This window comes from Peromyscus leucopus, chromosome 18 (assembly GCF_004664715.2).
Source record: "Peromyscus leucopus breed LL Stock chromosome 18, UCI_PerLeu_2.1, whole genome shotgun sequence".
NCBI classification, from domain to species: Eukaryota; Metazoa; Chordata; class Mammalia; order Rodentia; family Cricetidae; genus Peromyscus; species Peromyscus leucopus.
Genome location: NC_051078.1, coordinates 46,997,311 through 47,020,752, shown reverse-complemented (window position 1 = coordinate 47,020,752; position 23,442 = coordinate 46,997,311). Strand labels below are relative to the sequence as shown.

The 23,442-nt window shown below is 44.3% G+C and overlaps 1 protein-coding gene across 1 annotated transcript in view; it reads left to right on the top strand.

Annotated features, from left to right (window-relative positions):
• The first annotated feature begins 734 nt into the window (after nucleotides 1–734).
• Nucleotides 735–23,442, top strand: part of Bpifc (BPI fold containing family C) — a 57,483-nt gene continuing 34,775 nt past the window's right edge. Inside the window, exons 1-3 of the mRNA XM_028883605.2 lie at nucleotides 735–852; nucleotides 14,823–14,946; nucleotides 20,512–20,632. Coding sequence (XP_028739438.2) covers nucleotides 745–852; nucleotides 14,823–14,946; nucleotides 20,512–20,632 — 353 coding nt within the window. The 5' untranslated portion in view covers nucleotides 735–744. The remainder of the gene's footprint in view (nucleotides 853–14,822; nucleotides 14,947–20,511; nucleotides 20,633–23,442) is intronic.

The following is a 23,442-nucleotide window of genomic DNA, read 5'->3' as shown; positions in this document are numbered from 1 at the left end:
ACACTTGGGAAAGTATTGTAAATTTGAGGCCAGCATGAGCTACACAGAGAAATCTGTTGCAAGAAAGAAGAAAACAAATACATTAGCTAAATCATATAAACCAGAGAGATAGAGCAGCTAATAAACACATACAACTTGTGTCAAAGAAATCCTGGGACAGGAAGTCATTATAGCATTCTGAAAAAGAGCAAATGCTCAGAGATGCCATCTGTGGTCCTGCCTTGAATGATAAAGATGCTAACTAGGCCAGGCTGGTTATCAAGCCACATGCTTTCAGACTGAGTCTCTTGATCCACCTAAAGTCCAAAAAGTATCCTATGCAGTAGTAGAGCAGACACCCAACCTGGCTTATTGTCCCAGAAAAGGAGATTCTTCCTCCTTTTCCAACTCAGTATTTCCATTTTCCTCCATGATGCTGGGGGTGGAACCCAGGGCTTTGGACATGCTGGGTAAGCACTCTATTTCTGAGCTACATCCTGAGTCAGTTCAATAAGAATTAACACCTTTTAAAAATAGGTCAGAAGCCCTTTTTAAATCATTTTGGTTAAATAGCCCCACTTTCATAAGAACACACATGTGTTATAGGAAGGTAATGATTGCATGGGTGGCCTTGTCTGTTCATCTAGATAGAGACTAGTATTCATTCATGCCATTGGGTAATTGTAGTGAAGCAATTATGTATCACATTTTGAAAGAGTCATCTGAAAAAAAGTTCATGGCTGAGATGACTCAGACTTAATTATCATGACATTTCAGCAGCTTCGTTCAAGGCGCAAGGTAGAGAACACTCCTGCTTCAAAGGCAAAGGGAATCGGAGGTACGCCCCAACTTTGGACACTTCTGGATCTTGAGGTAAGAATCTCAAACAAACTTCAGGTCTCGGCTAGCCCAGGATCTCAGGATGGGGACCTTACAGGCAGGCATGACACCTAGTAGTCAGCTGCCGTGCATTCTGAATTCTTACTGATGTCTGTCTAGGGTTTCTCATGCTGTGTGTGTTTGTCATACCTGTTCACCCGGAGCCCTCCTAGGGAAGGCTGAGGGGCCCTAAAAAGAGGGAAGTATCAATATGAATTACACATCTGACTTGAGTTGGTTCAGAGTGGCATGGAATTTGGGTCTTTGGTTGTTTGTTTTATTTCAGGGAGAAAGCTAGCAAGTGGCAGAAAATTCTCTTGTCCCTCAGTCATTGTGTTAGGACTAAGGAGCCATTTCAAACCACACTGGTGACCTAGATCCTGTCACCACAAACCTGCTCTCCCACTCGTCTGAACAGTTGAGCTTCTCAGTACTAAACTCCACGTTTGGAGAGGAACAACTTGGCAGGAGATTCGGGGCCCCTCGTTCCTGGAAATCTTGCTATACTATGATGTAAGGATAGAATCCCTTGAAAGATTTTCCAATTCTGCCTGTATTTCCTTTACACTTTTACATTTTTTTTCTCTCCCTCTTAACCAATATGTTGGAATATCCTAGTGGAGACATCTTCAAACCCATTGAACTCAAGTTTTCAACGTGTGCCTCTGTTTAGAATGCTGTGCTTGGCTCGCTTCTCATTGCCCTAGTCAGGGTTTCCACATCCATCGAAGGTTTTGCCAGGAAGAGCAGTGGGAAGCTGAGCTGTGAGTCTCCAGAATTTCTTTAAACTGCACTGGTGTTTTATTATTCCTGGTGCTTGGGACAGCCAGACCATTTAATCTAGGGGTGGTTTTCTCTTTTGTGTTGGAAAGGAAATATTGCTACGGAGGTTCTGAGTCTTAGAAAGAAACAGTTCCTGAGAAGCAACAAAATAGGTAACAGGAGGGCTTGGGAGTCCTCTTGGATCCCTTCCCTGAGCGGGCAGCTCACCCTGCCCCTACTTGTCAGACAGATTACTTAACCTCTCCAGTCATCGTCTGCCTGTCAGAGCTGCTGTCCTCCTGTGCCCATAAATCATCATCCCAGGCAAACAATTCCACCGAAAGGTATGGGCAAGCCAGCCCTTTCGACTTCAGTAATTTAATACTCTCAGAAGATGTCTGGAGGAAAAATATGTTTTTCTACACACAATTTGAGTTCCTGAATCACCATCAAAGTACACCGATTCAGACACTTCCTTTAGCGGGGGGCGGGGGGGGGGGAGGGAGGCGGGGGGACAGCTTTTACCTCTGGAGGGGAACTAAAAACTCCATTTGTGCCTAAAAACTCCATTTGTGCCCAAGAAAATATAAAAGAGAGTTACACAGAAATGTTTGATTTTCAAATGCTTGAAAATCTCCTGGTACTGGCTGGACTTCTCCACATTGAAGATGTCACCCAGGAATTCTCACCTAAAAATCTTTGTATGAAAATGAAAATCTAGCATTTATGAACTCACTTGATGAAAAAAACCAATAACACTGGAATTAGGAACCAGAAGAACAAGACTTGATTCTCGGGTGCATATGGGACTGAATTAGTCATTCAAACTTTTTAAATCTCCATTTCCATGTGTGTAGCAGGAATCTTAAAAGTTTTTATTAATAAAATCAAACCTGAGGCCAGTTATTGGGGTGAACACTGGAAGATCAGAGAGACAGAACAAGCCACAGCTAACCTCCCCTGGCCAACTTCTCAGCTGATCCTGTTTCCTCAGACTGGAAGTCTCTGTGTCCTCATATCCAAATGAATCTCAGCTGAACTGCTGCTAGAAGCCTGAAAGCTTCACCAGCCAAATGCTTCTAGTTTCTGATCCTCACGCCTTATATACCTTTCTGCTTTCTACCATCACTCCCTGGGATTAAAGGCTCGCTTTCTGGGATTAAAGGCGTGAGTCACCATGCTTGGCTGTTTCCTTGAACAGATGGATTTCTGCCTCTGGAATGCTAGGATTAAAGGCGTGTGCTACCACTGCCTATCCTAAGTATCTAGTGGCTTTTCTGTTCTCTGACCCCAGATAAGTTTATCAGGGTACACAATATTTTGGGGAACACAATACCACCACACATGTGTCTAAATTGGAGATGAAAACAGTATCTGCCTTGTGAGTTCTGTGATTGGTTTTTTTAAAATGCTAAATAGAGTCTAATTTGTCACTATTTTTGTCACTGTTAGACACTGGGACATTAAGTGCTTTACACTGGTGTAGCCCTGTGCTTTTCCACTGCAGACATGGAAATATCTATATAAGTGCACATACGTGTGTTTGTGTGTGTATGCATAGTTAAATTATTCTTTTAACATGACATTTTTAGAACTTCTCTTATCTAATTAGAATCTTACTGAGGTCTGTTCCCTCATTTTCATACAGTCAAGTTGGTTCAGGCTCTTGCCATTGCTTCTCACTGCTATGAAAAATTGTTTGCTCTTTGACAAAAATCCCTCTGGTACCCATTTCAGAGTGATATTTCCACTTCTAGTCTTCGCCTCCAGTGATACTAATGTGGTCACCATCAGTATGGCCTCTATGTGGAAATATTCTGTACCAACTGGTAAATAGCTACTAATGTGAGGCCCTGGGATGTTCTTCTCATTGTCCATCCCTCTGAGTCTAATCTCCACTCCAGAATCTCTCTCTCTCTCTCTCTCTCTCTCTCTCTCTCTCTCTCTCTCTCTCTCTGTGTGTGTGTGTGTGTGTGTGTGTGTGTGTGTGTGTGTGTGTGTGTTATAATGTGTTATATGTGGATGTGCTCTCTCACCCTTATATCTTGTGGAGGCAACAGGTTGGGTATTTCCTATCTCTCTCCACTTATTTTTTTGTGTAGTCTCTCACTGATCTGGAGCTCACATTTCACCTAGACTTGGATCCTCCTGTTTCTTCTACACACCCAAAATCTCCCCCTAAACCCTGGGATTACAGATGGACTCCACCACACTTGGCTCTTGTGTGGGAGCTGAGGATCCAAGCTCAGGTCCTTGTGTTTGCATAGTAAACACTTTACCCAATATTCCAAGTTTCCAGCTCTCCAGGATCCCTTGGCCACCCTACCCCCAGGACAATCACAGGATCAGAAAGGCCTGAAACATCAGGAAGCCACTGGACCTGCCTCCATCCTGAGCACAGGATGCTGTTAATACGCCCCTGCTTCCCACGATATGAAAGCTTCACACCTGTTTATCCTTCCTCACATCTGACCATCAGATAACTCCTTGCTTGGCCAGAGGCCTTCCTCTCCCGCTAGCCCCTCCCAGTCCTGTGGCTCTCCCTTTCATCCTCATGACCATCTCCTCCCAGTCTCAGCCCTGCTCTTCCTGAGGATTGCTCTGTATAATCAAAGCCAGTTATGCTGGCCTGAAACATCACACTAGCTTCACAAGGCCATACCAGTGTAAAATACCAAACGCCTCAGTCTAATAGTAAAGAACCACCACTCTGACAGTGTCCTCAACTACCCTGGCCACTACTCCAAATTGTCCCATCCTCCCTGTGACCCAGACCTGACCTCCTGGCCCCTGCTGCAAGACTGCACCCGACATCTGATGGGTGTCTGTACTCTACTGGTTTCTAATGCTGTGCTAATCATCTCTGCAATGGACTGTTACAATCCAGAGCAAGATAAGGGCTCTCTCTTCCTTGATTCACCCATTGATTCATCTACCACACTTATCAGTCACCCACTGTGTCCCAGACCTGGAGCATCTGATAATGTGTTTGTATTCTGGTAAGAGAGGCAGACAATTTTCAAGAAAATAAACATATGCGTATAAATATACTTTTCTGTCTATAGTTCAGCAAGAAATGAGATTCACTCAAGGAAGTCAGAAATGGCTTCAGAAAGAATATGTTTAACATGGACCTTCAGGGGGTTGTGACGATGGCTCAGTAAATAAAGCCCTACAAGTGTGAGAGCCAGAGTTCAGATCCTAGAGTCTATGGAAAGACTGGGTAGGGGCTAGGGAGAGGGCTCAGTGGATAAAGGCACTTGCTGCCAAACCTAAGGACCTGGGTTCAATCCCCCACAATGCACAGGATGGAAGGAGAATCAACTCCAGTAAGTTGTTCTCTCTCTCTCTCTCTCTCTCTCTCTCTCTCTCTCTCTCTCTCTCTCTCTCTCTTTCTCTCTCTCTCTCTCTCTCTTCCACATACATATAGAAAATAATATTATAAAAAAATAAAGAAAGAAAACTGGGCAGTTACAGTATCTCCCAACACTTGAGAGACAGGATTCTCTGTCTGGGCAAGCTGGACATAAGTAAAAAAAAAAAAAAAAAGTGAAGAGCAATTGAGGAATACACTTGATATCAACTTCAGCCCTACACATATAAGTGTATACATATACACACCCACACATGCACCCACACATGTGACAGTGCATACTCACCTTCATACATACCACATATACCTATCCAAACAAATAAAAATAATAAAGTGGACCTGGGGGAGGTGGGGAGATAAGGTTTCTGCAGCCTACATAAGAACAGCATGAGCAGCGGTATTCATTGGACATTATTCACATGTTTAGGGACTAAGGGGTCCACTTTGGTTGGGTATTAGATGCACAGAGGAGGCTACCGGTAGACGGGTGAGAGAGGCAAGCCAGTTGACCAAACTGGGTAGGCTTACACCTAGAGATGGACCTATTTACAGACAAGACAAGAGTCATGTTCTAACCCTCATGGCCCTCCAGTAAACTGCTAATCTGAGCACAGACCCGCTATGTGAGTTTGGTGGTTTATGCACTAGAGAAAACCACTAGCTCAAAGGATAGGTGAGGTAGCCCTCACTGCCCAAACCACACGCTGGTGCGCTGTCTTCCTCACATGCTCTCCACTGGCACCACTTTGTTCCAGCCAGGGCATCTTTTCCCATTTCACCCAAAGGCCCAAGAAAAGCAGCAACAGCCTTGGGGGCCCCTCCTTCCCTAGTCACACTGTCCTTGGGGGTCCACAGTCCCTAATCACACTGTGCTGTCCTTTACAAGCAATTCCCTGGAGGATCTGCTTATGTGCATCACCCCATCTCCTCCATCTCGCCTCTAAATCTACAAACCATCTATCAGACTTCAAGCTATGTTAATCAAGTGCCCCCACCTCTTTCTCTCCACTCAGGCTGCTCCCAAGGTCTAACCCTCTTCTAATCCTTATCTAGCCACACCCTTTCTTCTGTCTGAGCAGAGGGCTCTCACAAGTGAGACCATGCTAATCATCTTGACCACCTCCATAAGGTCACCTTCCTTGATTTCTTTTAAATTCACATGGTTTTGCTTTGTGAATTCAGCAGTGTCAGCCCATCTAGGCTGTATACCCCAAACAAGAACCAAAGTGTGTGTGTGTGTGTTAATCATTTGGTTGTTATCCAAATAAGTCTACACCACTGTTGCTACTGGCATCTGTGATTCAGCCAACAAGAAAATGGGGTGGCATTAATTCAACAAGCAAACAATTGGTCACTTATACATCCCAAACATGGGCGACATAACACTGAATGCAATGTGTTCCCTTTCCTCAGAGTGCGTGTGTGTCTCAACAGGATGCTTCTGTGTGTCTGCTTGGAGCCAGGCCTTGTACTAGTCACAGAAGAAAAACACTCCCTTGACGAAGAGACAGAGAAGTAAGGAGGCGATCACAATGTAGGGCCATGCGTACCTCATACTAAGGTCTCAGGACTGCCCTGAGTTAAGTAGGAATCCGTAAGGAATATGTGACCCAATTCAGAGCCTCAGAAGGAGACAGTGATTCGTTCATCCAATCAGTCATTCAGTATTCACCTGCTGCCTACTGGGTGTCAGTTGCTATCAAAAGTGCTGACGTGATGAAGTCATCTTTTTGTGAAGCTGGAAATGTTCAGTCAGGAAAAAAACCAAAAACCAAAAACCAGAAAATCGTAATTAACTACTCTTTAGGTTATAGCTTCTTAAGCTAAGGGTCACAACTCCATATGAGGTCTCATAACTGATGTAGAAGTTAAGAAAAATTTACAACAGGAAAGTTATCTAAATACACAATGACTAAAAATTAATCCAGAAATCAAACACACAATGAATCTAAGTTGTTCCTGGGAATGGTCACCAGTTCACTATGTGATGTCACTACAGCCATCTGACCAGATGACATGGTCACTGCACAAGCTGCCACACCACACAGCACCAGCTGCTGAAGTACCTCAGCTTAGACTAAAGACTATTTAGCATCATGAACCACAGTTTTTACTAGACATACAACGTTTCAATCCCCCATAGAAACACAATGGTCTATGGAAAACAAGAATCACATTTTTTATTGTATTGATATACTTGTTTTGTGTGCATGCATGCCACACCACATGGGTGGAAGTCAGAAGACAGCGTGTAGAGTTTAGTTCTCTCCTCCCGCCATGTGAGTCCCAGAGATCAAGCTCAGGCTATCGGATTTGGCAGCAGGCTCCTTGACCTGCTGAGCCATCTCGTAACCCCAGAAAACAACTTTTACTCTTTTCTTAGAATCTTCACCCAGTATGTACCACGTTAGTATACTATCTTTGGATTTGGTTGCACTAGAATGTTTAGTTTTTAAAAATCGTTGTTTATGGTGCTGATTTGAGTTTCATAAAAAATTATTAAATGAATTTTGTATTAGATAGATTTCTAACAATTTCTGAAATAACCCTCAACCTACTTCTGCCTTTTTGTACTGTGCTTATGCAAAGTAGCATCCCCTGCAGTGACCGTCTTAATATCAACATACTGACCTACTCTGAAAAAAATACTGACGATGTTCTGTGTCCAACATATCAAATATGCCACAGTTTAATTCTTTATGTAAAAATGAACAAACACACCCCTCTCATTGGCATGCATTGCTTTTGTCCTTAATAAATAGTAAAATTATACATATTAAAGGCTGTTTTTGTGTTCCTAGAGATCAGTACCAAAGCCTTATATATGTTAGGCAAAAACACAACCTTTCAGCTACAACCTTACCTCTCTCCATTATTTTAAAATAAATTTCTTTTTTGACTTATTATCAGTAAATATTGGCTTTGTATAGGAATTTTATAAACCTATATAGCCAGAGCTATCTAAAAATTTCTTGGGCAAGAGGGATTCCAGGTAGAAGTTTTTTCAGAAACTGTGTAGATGATACATGCTTTGGAGAAAATTAATTCTGGGAAAGAGCATCGGAACTCAGAGTCATGGTGGGGGGTTCTTGGTTGGACAGTGTAGACAGGAAATGCTCGCTGAGGTGACACTGGATACTCCCAGAGAAAGAGAAAGTCCTGGTCATGGGGCTGTCTAAGAAAGACTGTATGAGGCAGACAGGCTGCTCAGGGTCTTCAAGAAGCACCAAGTCAGTGAGGATGGGCTGTATTCCCCGTGTGAACTGGGAAGAGGTCAATGAGGAAACCTCGAGGCTAGTTGACTTTTACACTGAGTGAAATGTGGAAGGGCTGGAGGGCTACAGCAGAGCCAGCCAGAGAGCTGCTGTGATCTGACCTTCATTGCAAAGGGTCCCACTGACTATCCAGAAAGAGACAAATGCTGAAGCAGGGAAACTAGAAATGAGGTTATCAAAAACTTCCATGAGAAGTGACATTGGCTTGAGCCAGAGACTAGCAGAGAGCAGCATGTGCCAAATGCTCCAACCTGCATAATGCTATGCTGGTGAGTTGTTGTGTTGTGTTGTTGTGTTGTTGTTGTCTTGACACAATCTGGAGTCATCTGAAAAGAGGGTACCTCAACTGAGAAAATGTCCCCAACAGATTTGCCTGTAGGCAAACCTGTAAAGCAGTTCTTTTTATTTTATTTTATTTTATTTTATTTTATTTTACTTTATTTTATTTTACAATACAATTCAGTTCTACATATCAGCCACGGATTCCCTTGTTCTCCCCCCTCCCCTTCCCCCCAGGCCACCCCATATTCACACCTCCTCCAGGGCAAAGCCTCCCCAGAGGACTGAGATCAACCTGGTAGACTCAGTCCAGGCAGGTACAGTCCCCTCCTCCCAGACCGATCCAAACGACTCTGCATAAGCCCCAGGTTTCAAAAAGCCAACTCATGCCCTGAGCATAGGACCCGGTCCCACTGCCTGGATGCCTCCCAAACAGATCAAGCCAATCAACTGTCTCACTTATCCAGAGGGCCTGATCCAGTTGGGGGCCATTGGTTCATAGTTCATGTGTTTCCATTCGTTTGGGTATTTGTCCCTGTGCTTTATCCAACCTTGGTCTCAACAATTCTCGCTCATATAAATCCTCCTCTTTCTCGCTAATTGGACTCCTGGAGCTCCACCCGGGGCCTAGCCGTGGATCTCTGCATCCAGATCCCTCAGTCATTGGATGGGGTTTCTAGCACGACAATTAGGGTGTTTGGCCATCCCATCACCAGAGTAGGTCAGTTCGGGGTGTCTCTCGACCATTGCCAGAAGTCTATTGTGGGGGTATCTTTGTGGATTTCTGTGTAAAGCAGTTCTTGATTAACAATTGATGTAGCCCAAGCAGATGTGGGTGGTGTCACTCCTGGGCAGGTGGTCTAGGAAAGCAAACTGAGCAAGCCAGGAAGTAGTTTTTTCCAGGGTCTCTGCCACAGCTCCTGCCTCCAGGTTCCTCCCTGTTTGAGTTCCTGTCCTAACTTCCCCCAATGATGAACTGTGCTGTGGAACTGTAAACTAAAATTAACCCTTTCCTTCCCAAGCTGCTTTTGGTCATGGTATTGTTTTGTTTTGTTTTGTTCCGTTCTGTTTTTCAGCTAGACAACTGTCTCTTAAAAGCAAGGTGTAAGACTTTTTTATTTATTTTACTATCAGTTTACATTTCTAATTCAATATGAAATAGAGGGAGAAGATAGGGAGATCATAGTGTTCTATTCCCAAATCTTATCTTTCATGAGGTAACAACAGTGTACATTTTATTATGTAGATAAAAAAAATACACCTTACAAACATTACACCTTACAAAATACACCTTACAAAAAATTACACCTTACAAACATTTTAAAGATTTGCATACTTCTTATGAATTACATTATTTTTATGAGAAAATTCCAGTGTTCTTTTTAAATTTGTCTGTTTGCTTTTATTGAAAATAGATTCCTCTCTTATACAACACATCCCCCACCAGTTTCCCCTCCCTCCACTCCTCCCACCTACCATACCTTCCTTCTCCCCCAGATCCACTCTCCCTGTTTTTTCTTCAGAAAAAAACAGGCCTCCAAGAATCAGCAACCAAACATGACAAAACAAGATACAATAAGACAGGCAAAAGCCCTCATGTAGAGGCTGGACAAGGCGACCCAACAGGAAGAAAAGAATCCCAAGAGCAGGCAAAAGAGTCAGAGACACACCGGCTCCCACTGTTAGCAGTGCCACAAAAACACCGAGCTACGAACTGTCTGTGGGGCCCTTGGCACTGGGACCAGGACTTGTCCCAGGTACATGAACTGGCTTCTTAGAGCCCATTCCCTATGGTGGGATACGTTGCTCAGCCTTGATGCAGGGGGAGGGGCTTGGTCCTGCCCAAACTTGGTTATGTCAGCCTATGTTGACTTCTCAAGAGAGGCCTTACCCTCTACAAGGAATGGATGGAGAGGGAAGAGGGGAGTGGGAGAAGGGGAAAGATGGAGAACTGTGGTTGGTATGTAAAATGAAAAAAATTAATAAATATAAATAAATAAATAAGTAAATACATAAATAAAAACACCAAGCTTACAGTCATAACATACATGCAGAGGACCTGGTGCAGACCCGGCTTGCTGCTTCAGTCTTTGTGAGCCCATGTGAGCCCTGCTTAATTGATTCAGTGGACCATGTTCTCCTGGTGTCCTCCATCTCTTTTGACTCCTGCAATCTTTCCACTACTACTTCTGTGGGATTCCCTGAGCTCTGAGGGAAGGGACCCAGTGAAGACCTCCAATTTAGGCTCTTTCCTTACTAATGCCTAGCTGTGGGTCTTTGTACCCACTCCAATCTGCTGCCAGAGGAAGTCTCTCTGATGATGTCTGGACAAGGCACTAATTGATGAGTACAGCAAAATATCATTAGGAATCATTTCATTGGTGTTTGTTTATTTGTTTGTTTTGTTTTGGCAAGTTGTGTTTGGTTCTACCCTATGTCTCTGGGCTATCCGGTCTCTGGTTCTTGGTTACTCAAGCACTGTGAGGCATGAGTTCTCTTTCCTAGCATGGGCCTCAAGTTAAACCATACATTGGTTGGCCACTCCCACAAGTTCTGAGCCACCATTGTCCCAACACATCTTGCAGCCAGGGCAGATTGTAGGTCAAAGGTCTTGTGGTTGGGTGGATGTCTATGTTTCTCTTTTGATAGCCTACAGAGTACCTTCCTGCACCAAAGAGACTAAATGTAGGGGTAAAGGCTTCATGCAGGCACCAGCTCCACCTCTCTATATTCAGTGAGTTATGTGGATGTTGTCCTCAGCACTGGGGCCCTGTTGTCAGCTTAGAGGAAGATCTTCTGTCCTAGCATCAGCCTGGGTTGTTTGGGGGTCTCCATGGGATCCCCTCAGCCAAGAACTCAACCAAATACAACCCAGTCACACCACTGGAAGCCTTGCATGGCTACAAAAGATGGCCAGTTCAGAATCCTTATCCTCCATTACTGAGAGTTCTCACTAGGGTAACCGTCATAGATTCCAGGAAATTTCCACTGCACTAGGTTCCCACGCTACTCTCAAGATGCCCCCCAATTCCTGTTGTCTCCCTGAACTCTCTTTCACCATCCCATCCCCTCACCTGATTCCCCCCAACTCCTGTCCCCACCCACCCCCAGTCCATCCATAAAATCTATTCTATTTCCCCTTCCCAGGGAGATCCATGCATTCCCCCTATAGCCATCCTTTTTACCTAACCTCTCTGGTTCTATGGATTGTAACTTGATTATCATTTGTCTAATGGCTAATACCAACTTATAAGTTAGTATGTACCTTATTGGTCTTCTGGATTTAGGTTACATCACTCAGGATGATTTTTTTTTCTAGTTCCATCCATTTGCTTGAAAATTTCATGATGTCAATTTTTTTTTTTAAATAACTCCATTGGGCATGTAAATGTACCACATTTTCTTTATCCATTCTTCTGTTGGGGGACATCTAGGTGTTTCCAGTTTCTGGCTATTATGAATAAAGCTGCAATGAACATTTTTGAGCAAGTGTCCTTGTGGTAAGATGGCGCATCCTTTGGATATATGCCTAAGAGTGATATAGGTGGGTCTTGAGGTAGATTGATTCCTAATTTTCTGAAGAATTGCCATTTGCTTTCCACAGTGGCTGTACAAGTTTGCACTCCCACCAACAATGGAGGAGTGTTCCCCTTGCTCCACCTTCTCACCAGCATGAGTGTCACTTATGTTTGACCTTAGCCGTTCTGACAGGTGTAAGATGGAATCTCAAAGCAGTTTTGATTTGCATTTCTCTGGTGGCTAAGGATGCTGAATATTTCTTTACGTGTTTATATCTGCCATTTGAGATTCCTCTGTTGAAAATTCTCTTTTTAGCTCTGTACCCCATCTTTTAATTGGATTATTTGTTTTTGTTTTTGTTTTTGTTTTGATGTCTAGTTTCTTGAGTTCTTTATTTTGGAGATCAGCCCTCTATCAGAGGTAGAGTTGGTAAAAAAAACTTTTCCCATTCTGTAGGCTGCTGTTTTGTCCTATTGATGGTCTCTTTTGCCTTACAGAAGCTTCTCAGTTTCATGAGGTCCCATTTATTAATTGTTGATCTTAGTGCCTGCACTACTGGTGTTCTATTCAGGAAGTTGTCTCCTGTGCCAATGCATTCAAGGCTATCCCCTACTTTCTCTTCTATCAGGTTCAGTGTATCTAGTTTTATGTTGAGGTCTTTGATCAACTTGAACTTAAGTTTTGTGTGGGGTGATAAATATGGATCTATTTGCATTCTTCTACATGCAGACATCCAGCTTGTCCAGCACCATTTGTTGAAGATGCTGTCTTTTTTCCAGTGTTTATTTATTATGGCTTCTTTAAAAAAAAAAAACAACTAGTGTCCTTAGGTGTGTGAATTTATATCTGAATCTTCAATTGAATTCCATTGATCAAAGTTTCTGTTTTTATGCCAACACCATGAGGTTTTTATTACTATAGCTCTGTAGTACAACTTGAAATCAGGGATGGTGAGACCTCCAGCATTTCTTTTATTGTTCAGGATTGTTTTTGCTGTCCTGGGTTTTTTGGGTTTTTTTCCTCTTGAAGGTGAGAATTGTCCTTTCAAGGTCTGTAAAGAATTGTTGGGCATTGAATCTGTAGGTTGCTTTTGGTAGGGTGGTCATTTTTACAGTGTTAATCCTACTGATCCATGAGCATGGGAGATCTTTCCATCTTCTGATATCTTCTTCAGTTTCCTACTTCAAAGACTTGAAGTTCTTGTCATACAGGTCTTTCATTTGTTTGGTTAGAGTTACCCCGAGATATTTTATAATATTTGAGGCTATTGTGAAGGATGTTGTTTCCAAGATTTCTTTCTCAGTCTGTTTGTCATTTGTATATAGGAAGGCTACTGACATTTGTGAGTTAATCTTGTATCCAGCTCCTTTGCTGAAAGTGTTTATCAGCTGAGGGAATTCCTTGGTGGAATTTTGGGAGTCACTTATGTATATTATCATATCACCTGCAAATAAAGATTCTTTGACTTCTTCTTTTCCAACTGTAACCCCTTGATCTCAAGTGGCCTGTGGTTGAGAAAGGGGTGTCCACCCAAGTTGGGGGCTGAGACACAGCAACATTGAGGGTCTGTAGGATCCACAGGAGGTGTGGACACAGGGGAGGGGAGGCTGCAGCTAGTGTCCTGTTGTGGTGCTAGGGATGACCCTATGAATTGGGTCTGGAGGAACAGAGCTTGTCATGGTGTTTTATCACAACAATAGACACATTCATTATGCAAGTGTAACAGGAGAGTGTGATGAACCATGCATGCATGAAACAGCATAGTAGAGGATATTGTCACAGAGGAAAGTGGAGCTGACCCAGGAGAATGAATTCACTCAAAGTCTATGGAATGCACCCAGAGTGAAGGAATGGGAATGGGGGGTTACATACACATACACACACACACACACACACACACACACACACAGAGAGAGAGAGAGAGAGAGAGAGAGAGAGAGAGAGAGAGAGACAGAGAGACAGAGACAGAGACAGAGAGACAGAGAGACAGAGAGACAGAGAGACAGAGACAGAGAGAGACAAAGACCGAGAGGGAGGGAGAGAGGAATGGGGACAGACAGAGAGAGAGACAAAGACAGACAGACAGACACACACACACACACACACAATTGAGCAAAGGCCCACAGGTGTGCAAAGACTGACAAACCGATGAGTAGAAAGCAGCTGGTTCTAACCGGCCCATTTGGAAAACCACCACTTAGAAGAGGGGATATAGCAGCTAAGAAATACAGAGACAATGAAAGAAAATCTTTTTTGTTTTGTATTGAGACAGAATCTCGAGGACTCAGTAAGGAGCCAAGCCTTAAACTCCTGATCTTCCTGCTCCAACCTCCTAAATGCTGGGGTTAGAGGTGTGCACCACCATGCCTGGCTTAAATGAGATCTTGACTGCCATGCTAAGTGCCTACATCCAGTCCTGCAGATAAATGGGAGCTACCAGTGGTCTTTACGCAGATGAAAGATTCCTCCGTGGCCATAAGGCTACATGACTTATCTGTTCTAAAATCTGTTCTCATCATCCAGAGATGAGAAGTCATATGCAGGTCATATCTATATCTACAACATATTTTTTCTAAATTCAATACAGGATCCCTGATGGGTACATAGGTTGGTCAATGAGTGGGTAAAGGCATGGATGGATGGTAACACTGGAGAAATTAAGCAATGACAATAAGCAAGCCTGGAAACACTGGGTGGAACTGATGGAAGAGGAAGTAAAAAGAATTAAAGGAACTCTAAATGTTGATTCACTGCAGATGCAAACAAAGCAGGTCCCAGTCCTGTGGGCATTCGTCCTCCTGTGGAATCTCTACATCTCCTCCTCCCAGACCGTTTACCCTGGAATCAAGGCAAGGATCACCCAGCGTGCACTAGACTATGGTGAGTTGGATACATTCAGAAGTCAGGCTATAAATGCCCTAGATGTGGCCTGTGTTCCAAAGCAGCAGTTTGTGAACTGGGTCTGAGCTAAAATCTCAGTGGGATTACCTAACCCCTTGTGAAGATGTACCCGACACCTGGGAAGAAAGTATTAGCCACAAAATAGACATCCTGGTGGAAGGCATATTTAAACATACAGATATTCTCTCTCTCTCTTCTCCCCCATCCCCACCACATATATCAGGGCTCTAAATTAAAATGCATTAGAAAGAGTATAGTGGCCTATGCCTTTAATCCCAGCACTCCAGACATAGAGGAAGGAGAATCTCTGTGGCTTTGAGGACAGCCTGGTCCACATAGCACCTTCTAGGCCAACCTCAGATACATAGGGAGACCCTGTCTCAAAGGGAGGAAACCTAGGATCCTCTAAATCATACAAAACTCATTGTGGATCAGTGCGCTTTATTCTTAAGAGGCTCCATCACATTTATCAGATGTTCAAAGGGATCTTAGACTGAGAGACCAGTATTCACTACTTCTAGAGGACTTTTGCAAGACTAGAAACAAAAACGTTAGAATATGATTTTTATCGCGCTCACCTGAGGTCAGGTGCAGAGGATCTTGGCTGCAAAATCAAAATATATGCTGGGCTGTGATGGCGCACGCCTTTAATCCCAGCACTAAGAGGCAGAGGCAGGTGGATCTCTTGAGTTCGAGGCCAGCCTGGTCTACAGAGTGAGTTCTGGGACAGCCAGGGCTACACAGTGAAACCCTATCATGAAAAACAAGACAAAAAGAAATCAAAATATATGGGCCTATTTTTTTCCTGTAATTTTTTGCCTCAGATTAGCTGAATATAGATCGCCAGATCTCTGCCAATTCTTGTTAACAAGGGCAGCCAATCCAAGCACTATTAGTCTAGCCAAGAAATCCCTAAATCTAACCAAGATTGACTCTCATGTTATATCAGAAAAGAAATATATAAAATAAAGGGAGAGGAGGAAAGGAAGGGAGAGACGAGCTGATTTGGGCAACTTCTCTTTTCCCCTGTAGCTCATGGGACACAAAGAGTCTAAAATTAACCCATTATGTAGAACTGCTATGTGGATAATATACATATAAACAGGCACTAGGGATATGGGTGCACATTCATGCAAATATCTAGTTCCTATATTGATATGTCTGTGTGTTTGGAAAGTGTATGTCAGAAATAGGTATCTTGTAAAAGTATTAAAGTGGTTTTTCCACCTTGTAAGTCATAGCACTTAATAGATCTGAGGTCACCTGCATGGCGTGGGTATCAGTTCTACCCTTTTTGCTCAATGCATGGCCTTGGGCAGGAAGGTTGTCTCATCTGGAGTAGTAGTGATGAGTAGTTGGTCTCTACATCTTAACTGGTAGGAGGACCAAATGAGCTCACCTGTGAAAATGCAGGAAGGAGCTGTGGATATAAGAAGGCACTGGAGTCAGAATCGTTGCAGCATCTACCATGCCAGGCTATGAATGTGCTTCACGGGCCGTATGTAGAAAGTATTCCAATATGGGCCATTTCACAGAAAGGGACCCTGCCATGTCAGGGGTCTCCTGACAGCAGAGGGCTAAGGCAAGGCACAAATTCAGCTCTAGTTTTAGTTCGCTTCCCATCACCACAACAAAACACCTGAATAAAACAACTTGAGGAAATAGAAAGGTATGTTTGGCCCACAACTCTGTAAACTACAGCCCTTAGTCCTGCTGCTTGATGGTTAATTCTGGGCCCGGATGAGGCAGAGCATCATGCAGGGATGTGCAGGGTAAAGCAAAGTTGCTCATCTCACGGCTGTTGAGGAGCAGAAAGAGAGCACATGGCTACAGACAACACATTTCCTGCAAGGGCATTTCCTGATGACTTACTCCCTCCACCTAGACCCTGCCTCCTTAAATTCCCACCACTTCCCAATAACACATTAAGCTATGACTTCATCAATGGATTAACCCTTGGATGGAGTTAGAGGCCTCATCATCTCATTGCCCCACCCTCTAAACACTACTGCACTGGGGCCACGCCTTCGCCATGGGAGCGTTGAAGAAATACTTTTCTCTTTTTTCTTTTTTAATGTACATTTTTGTATTTTATTTTTTTTAGTACTGGAATTGGAATCTGGGGCCTCATACGTGCAACACAAGCATTCTACCAACTGATCTGTATCTCTAGCCCCTGGTATATACTTTTTTAAAATGTCTTATTAGCATATGCTAACTATATGCAATTAATATGAAATCTCATGTTTCATTGTGACATTTTCATATACATATGCAATGTATTTTGATTGTATTCCCCTTGTTACCCTCCCTTCTTACCCTCCTACTACCACTAATCCCCTGCCTCTTGCTCCCTAGCCCCCTTTTGTGTGTGTGTGTGTGTGTGTGTGTGTGTGTGTGTGTGTGTGTGTACCAATTAGGGTTGGTCACAGAAGCATAGGCATCTTGTCAGCGACTACACCACAGATGGAAGTGTCTCCCTCCCCCATCAGTCATTAGCTCTATCAATCCTCAGGGAAGGATGGTGCCCTCTGAGCCCTCCCACTTCCATTACAGGGTGTCAACAGGTGCATATCTAATGTAGGCAATCACAGCTGCTGTGAGTTACTTCATGGCCGGAAGTCAGAGCTCCACACCACGTCTGGGGTCCTCCTCTTCCATTCTTCCCCTCCACCCCACATCTGGGGCCCTCCTCTCCCATTCTTCCCTCCACACCACATCTGGGGCCCTCCTCGTCCATTCTTCCCCTCCACACCACATCTGGGGCCCTCCTCTCCCATTCTTCCCCTCCACACCACATCTGGGGCCCTCCTCGTCCATTCTTCCCCTCCACACCACATCTGGGGTCCTCCTCTTCCATTCTTCCCCTCCACACCACATCTGGGGCATTCCTCTTCCATTCTTCCCCTCCACACCACATCTGGGGCCCTCCTCGTCCATTCTTCCCCTCCACACCACATCTGGGGCCCTCCTCTTCCATTCTTCCCCTCCACACCACATCTGGGGCATTCCTCTTCCATTCTTCCCCTCCACCCCACATCTGGGGTCCTCCTCTTCCATTCTTCCCCTCCACCCCACATCTGGGGTCCTCCTCTTCCATTCTTCCCCTCCACACCACATCTGGGGCCCTCCTCTCCCATTCTTCCCCTCCACACCACATCTGGGGCCCTCCTCTCCCATTCTTCCCCTCCACACCACATCTGGGGCCCTCCTCTCCCATTCTTCCCCTTTTTTTGTGATGTTCCCTGAGCATTGGAGGGAGGTGATACAGATATCTCATTTATGGCTGGGCATTCAACAGTCTCTTATTCTCAGTACTTTGACTAGTTATGAGTCTGAAATCACCACTTACCATTTTAAAAAGAAGATTTTCTGACCAAGGCTGAAAATTAGACAGCAGTACTAATCTATGTGAATAGACATAGCTGTTTAGAAGATCGTTTGATGGGCATGCCATGTCCACTTAGCAAAACAACTGTCGCAGCCATGGGGTTTTGATCAGGTTCACAGTATGACATGTGAACTTCCCCTTGTAAACCGAGTAGGAAATCCAGTCAGAAAGGGGTTGGTCACCCCAGAACAGAGTTGCTGCAACTGCACCAGTAGGCTAATCTTACCTGATCGGTTGGTATTGTTTCACACAGCGTTCAAGTAAGACTGGTGGAAATTCACCCTGGCAGCCTGTGAAGCGCCTTCTGGCACTAGCCAACAGGGAGGAAGCTTCTCGCCAAGTTTTAGCTTGGTTTCTCTATGTCCTGACCAAGGCATGCAGTGTCTTCAGCAACAGGGTCTCACTATCTAGTTCTGTAAGCACTTAGAGCAGTAACAATAGTCTGTATGGTTTTGGAAAACTTGGGGACCTCCCCGGCCAAAAATGGAGAAGTATTTCCAAACAGGTAAGTTCTGCCTCACCCTGCAATGTATTGTCATATTTCTGTTCCTTGTGCCTCAAATCCCTGCCTGATGATATTCACTGGCTGTGGGGGCCCTGACTCACTCTGAGCCTAGGCTGCCTCGTGTGTGAAATTGGGGGCAAGGCCAATATCATTGAATTGTTTTGAGACCTGAAGGAGAGAACCTATGTAGAGAGGACAGTCTGGACACATACAGGCACTCCATACAAACTAACTATTACTGGTTTAACCCCATCAACTATACACCTCCATATCTTTATAGAATATGATTTGCTGTGCTCATTATTCACCAGTACCTGTGGGGTGTGTCCAAGAGGAGATAGCCGTAGTGGTACCCACCTCTCGGTCGTGGCAGGAAATGAGCAAATTGACGTGTATGAAGCACTGGGAACAGGACCTGGTGAAATGAAATGCCTAGCAAATATTAGTGACTGTTCTTCTCACATGTGTGAACAGATCCCTTCTTGGTCACTATCATTCCCATGTCACAGATGAGGGAAGGGAGTGAGTGACACAGAGGCTGAGTCACACAAGCTAGTGAGTGACAGTGCCGGGCTCAAGCCTAAGCTCAATGCTACCTTTATCTTCACTTCCTTCATACTCCGTCTCCATGACAACAGTATCCACAGCATTTTATAGGAGGTCTGCTCCTCCTCTCCCGTGAGGATAGGACAACTGGAATAAACACAAGGTAAAGGAGAAAGGCAAAGTTGCATTCATTTACTTTAAGTTTTTATTACATTTATTATTTAGTGTGTGTGTGTGTTGGTCTATGTGCCATAATACACATGAGAAGGCCAGAGGACAATTTATTCACTCCTTCTACTGTGTGGATTCTGAGGATCAAACTCATATCCACAGCTTGGCAGCAAGCCTCTCTATCTGCTGAGCCATTTAGCCAGCCCTGGAAGTTACTTTTATCAAGATCTCCCCACACACACCACAAGCTCAGAGAAATGTGTCCTGGGATGCTTCCATACAAAGAAATTAGTGGGCTATTCCTGAACAAATCAGAAACAGTGATTAGTCACTTCTTCTAAGTTTAGTGATCCTTTGGAGAATCTGATGTGACTCCTTTCCACTGAAAAATGAAACGCAGTAAGCACACAACCACTCACTGTCTTTCAGTGGTTCCGTGGGTCCCTCAGCCTTGTGAACCCTTCCCTAAAACATCTGAGTTCAAATAATCTGGAAAGACAGAAGAATGAAAACAATTTTGTGAAACTGGCCGTAAGCTAGATGCTGGAGCCGAGCCGCTTAGGATTTAGCTCATAGATCGCCAGAACCCACACTTTCCTGGGCGAGAATTAATCTTGTTCACATGTGCAGCATGTGCCTGGCGACAACTGTAGCGTCCTTTGAAGAATATCTTTCATTGTTTCCATGACAACCCTGGCCACACAATGAAAACCCCTCCTCGTGTTAGCCCTGTGCTCTCAGGCAAGTTCCTCCACCTCTCCGAGGACTAGAGTTTCCTTATGTGAAGCGGAGACAACAATACCCCCTTTGTAGGGGTGCGGTTTTCTTACTTAGCATCAGGGCTTACTCAGTGCTTGCATCTGAAGGGTTAGGCGTATTACGTCACTGTCGTCTTCCTTGTGTAAGCGGACACTTCCTGCTTCCCTCACAGGTGTTCAAGTTGGGACGAAGGTGATGGAGGACATGGCAAAGGAAATTGTCATCCCAGATCTGAAAGGTTCTGAGTCTCTCGAGTTCCTGAAGATTGACTACGTGAAGTACAACTTTTCAAAGTAAGAGAGGAGACTGTGTTGTCTCACATCACAAGGGACTTAAAACCAGTGGAGAAATCTATGATCCTGCTTATGATCTAAGTTCTGACTTCTAGTCCCAAGTTCACCTCATGACAGCCACTCTGGTTCCAAGGATCTGGTGGACATTTCATGTAGCTGGGAAGGGGAAAGACACTGGGAAAGCCTCTTAGAAACTGGATGAATTTTCTCATTTGGCTTTGTCTGAGGCTCTCACCACACCACATTCCATCTACACAACAATGGGCACAGGTCAGGGGTGTTTAGGGAAGGGGGAATGGGGATTCAGATGGCCATTGGGAGCCAGGAAGATCCCCAAAGGAGGGCGAGGATGTATGTGCCAAACTGGAGGTCAATCTCAAAGGGCAGAGGCGAACCCGCTTTCCTAAGGAGTCATTGTGATTCATCATTTGCCCCAATGCTTTTTCAGTTGCCTATCGCTCTAGCCCTTTGCAGTAATAACCTCCCTGACTTAATGACAACCTTCTATAAAATCAACCGATATCTTTGTTGCAAAGGAGATGGCACAGAGAAAGTCCCTTGCAAATCTCCTCACCTGCAGAAAGCCAGCTGTTCAACATCTGTTTATTGAGCAGCTACCTCACACAGGACTTTGTTCTAAACACAGGAACGTTACAGTGAATATAGGTGTAAGCCGTTGCCCTTGACTTTCTGCGGGAGCGATTGGCATTACATACATATTTGCAAAGACAACCATCTAGCTACGATGATAATGACGTAACAGAGAAGTACAGGGAGAGCTATATAATAACAAATGCTAGTGACAAGGAGGGGAGACTGGCGTTCTTGTGTTGCTGGCATAAGCAGTTAGATCAATATAATTTTAATCCTATGCTGTGCAAACCGTAAACAATGATCATTCATGGCTACTGAGCCCTTGAAATGTGACTTATGTACCACAGAAACTACATTTTTATTTACTTAGTTTTACTTTACTTTAAATAAAAAAGCTGACTCTTAGCCAACCACAGTGGTGCATGCTTATAATTCCAGGACTATATAACCAGGTGTGGTGGCACACACCTGTACTTCTAGCACTTGGGAGGTGGAGGCAGGAAGATCAGGAGTTCAAGATCACCGTAGCCAGGTGTCAAATTCAAGGGCAAAACTGATACACAAAAGACCAACAAATAAATGTATAGACAGGCTCAGCTTTGCTGATTGTCTGGGAGAACACATAACAGTGCACACTTGTTGCTGGAGGGCTTCTCTCCAGCTTCCACCAAGCCCCGCAGTCCCACAATCCATGTATAAAATAATCACTCAGACGCTTATATCACTTATAAACTGTATGGCCATGGCAGGCTTCTTGCCAACTGTTCTTTTATCTTAAATTAACCCATTTTTATTAATCTATACCTTGCCACTAGGCTGGTGGCTGGTGGCTTACCAGAGTCTTTACATGCTGATTGTCCTGGTGGTAGCTGCAGTGTCTCCCCCCTCAGCCTTCCGCTTCCCAGAATTCTCCTGTCTCCTTGTCCCACCTACTTCCTGCCTGGCAACCTACTTCCTGCCTGGTCACTGGCCATCAGTGTTTTATTTATATAGAGCAATATCCACAGCACACACTGAGGATGGAATTTCCCACCTCAGTTAGCCGAGTCTAGAGACTTTCTAAGAGACATGCCCAGAGGTTTTTGTCCCAGCTGATACTAGATCATATCAAATTGAAAATCAACATTAACCATCGCAGTATACATAGTTTTTGACCCAGTAATTCCTCTTCTCAGTATCCTCCCTGTGAAAGTATAGTCCACAAGTAATGTGTACAAACAACGTGTGTGACGTTGTTTATATAATGGAAACAGCCTAGAGAAGGATTTTGGTGTATTCTGTAGCAGCTATAAAGAACAGACTAGCAAGGCGTGGTGGTGCACACCTTTAACCTCAGCACTCAGAAGGCTGAAGCAGGCCTACACAGTGAGTTCCAGGACAGCCATGGCTACATAGAGAGACCCTGGCTTGGGGAGTGGAGGAAGAAATGGGTTAGAACGATAGATGTCACATGAACATATCTCTAAAGCACTGCCGTTCTGAATCTCTGCTGTTCTCTTCTCATAGTGGGACTATGGTAGACAGGCAGGAGACAGTGAACAGGAAGGGAAACAGCAGCTTCGTTCATCAGCTAGCACATGTATGTTCTATACTCCCCAGTCTCAGTTCAGAGACTTTCTCCTAAGCAGCAATTAGTTGAGGATGACCTCATTTCCACGTCATCTTCCTACCCTCCCTGTGGGTAGCACTTCTTTTTAAACCATTGACTGAAAGAAGAGAATCACCTTGATCAAGGTTTTGTAACTAGTACCAACCTTGACTCCAGGTCAAGTGCTCATCGTACAATACACGGAGTAGCATGACCCAATGATTAGGAGGAGTCTGAAGTCAGATTGCAGAGGCTTCCAGATCTGGTTCTACCACTGACATATGACTTCACTGGCTTTCCTTATCTTCTCATCTCTGAGCTGGAGCTTGCACATACTCCAGAATCCTACAGGGATCCTGGGAAGGCCAAGGTGAGCTATGATGTCCAGTGGTTTCCAAGAGGCCAAGCAGTTGGGAATCACCTGAATCATAATACTCTGCCATTGTGCATGTAGTCTCTATCTATCATGTCCGTGGATTACAGGCAAGCCCACTGCTTTATAGGCTCCTGGGACAACCTGTTTACAGCTCATGGAATCTTACAGGAAACCACCTCTTTTTAGCTCCATACAGGTGCACCCGGCCCCAGAAGGAGGAAGGCGTGTTTTGTTGTCCCAGTGAATGGAAGT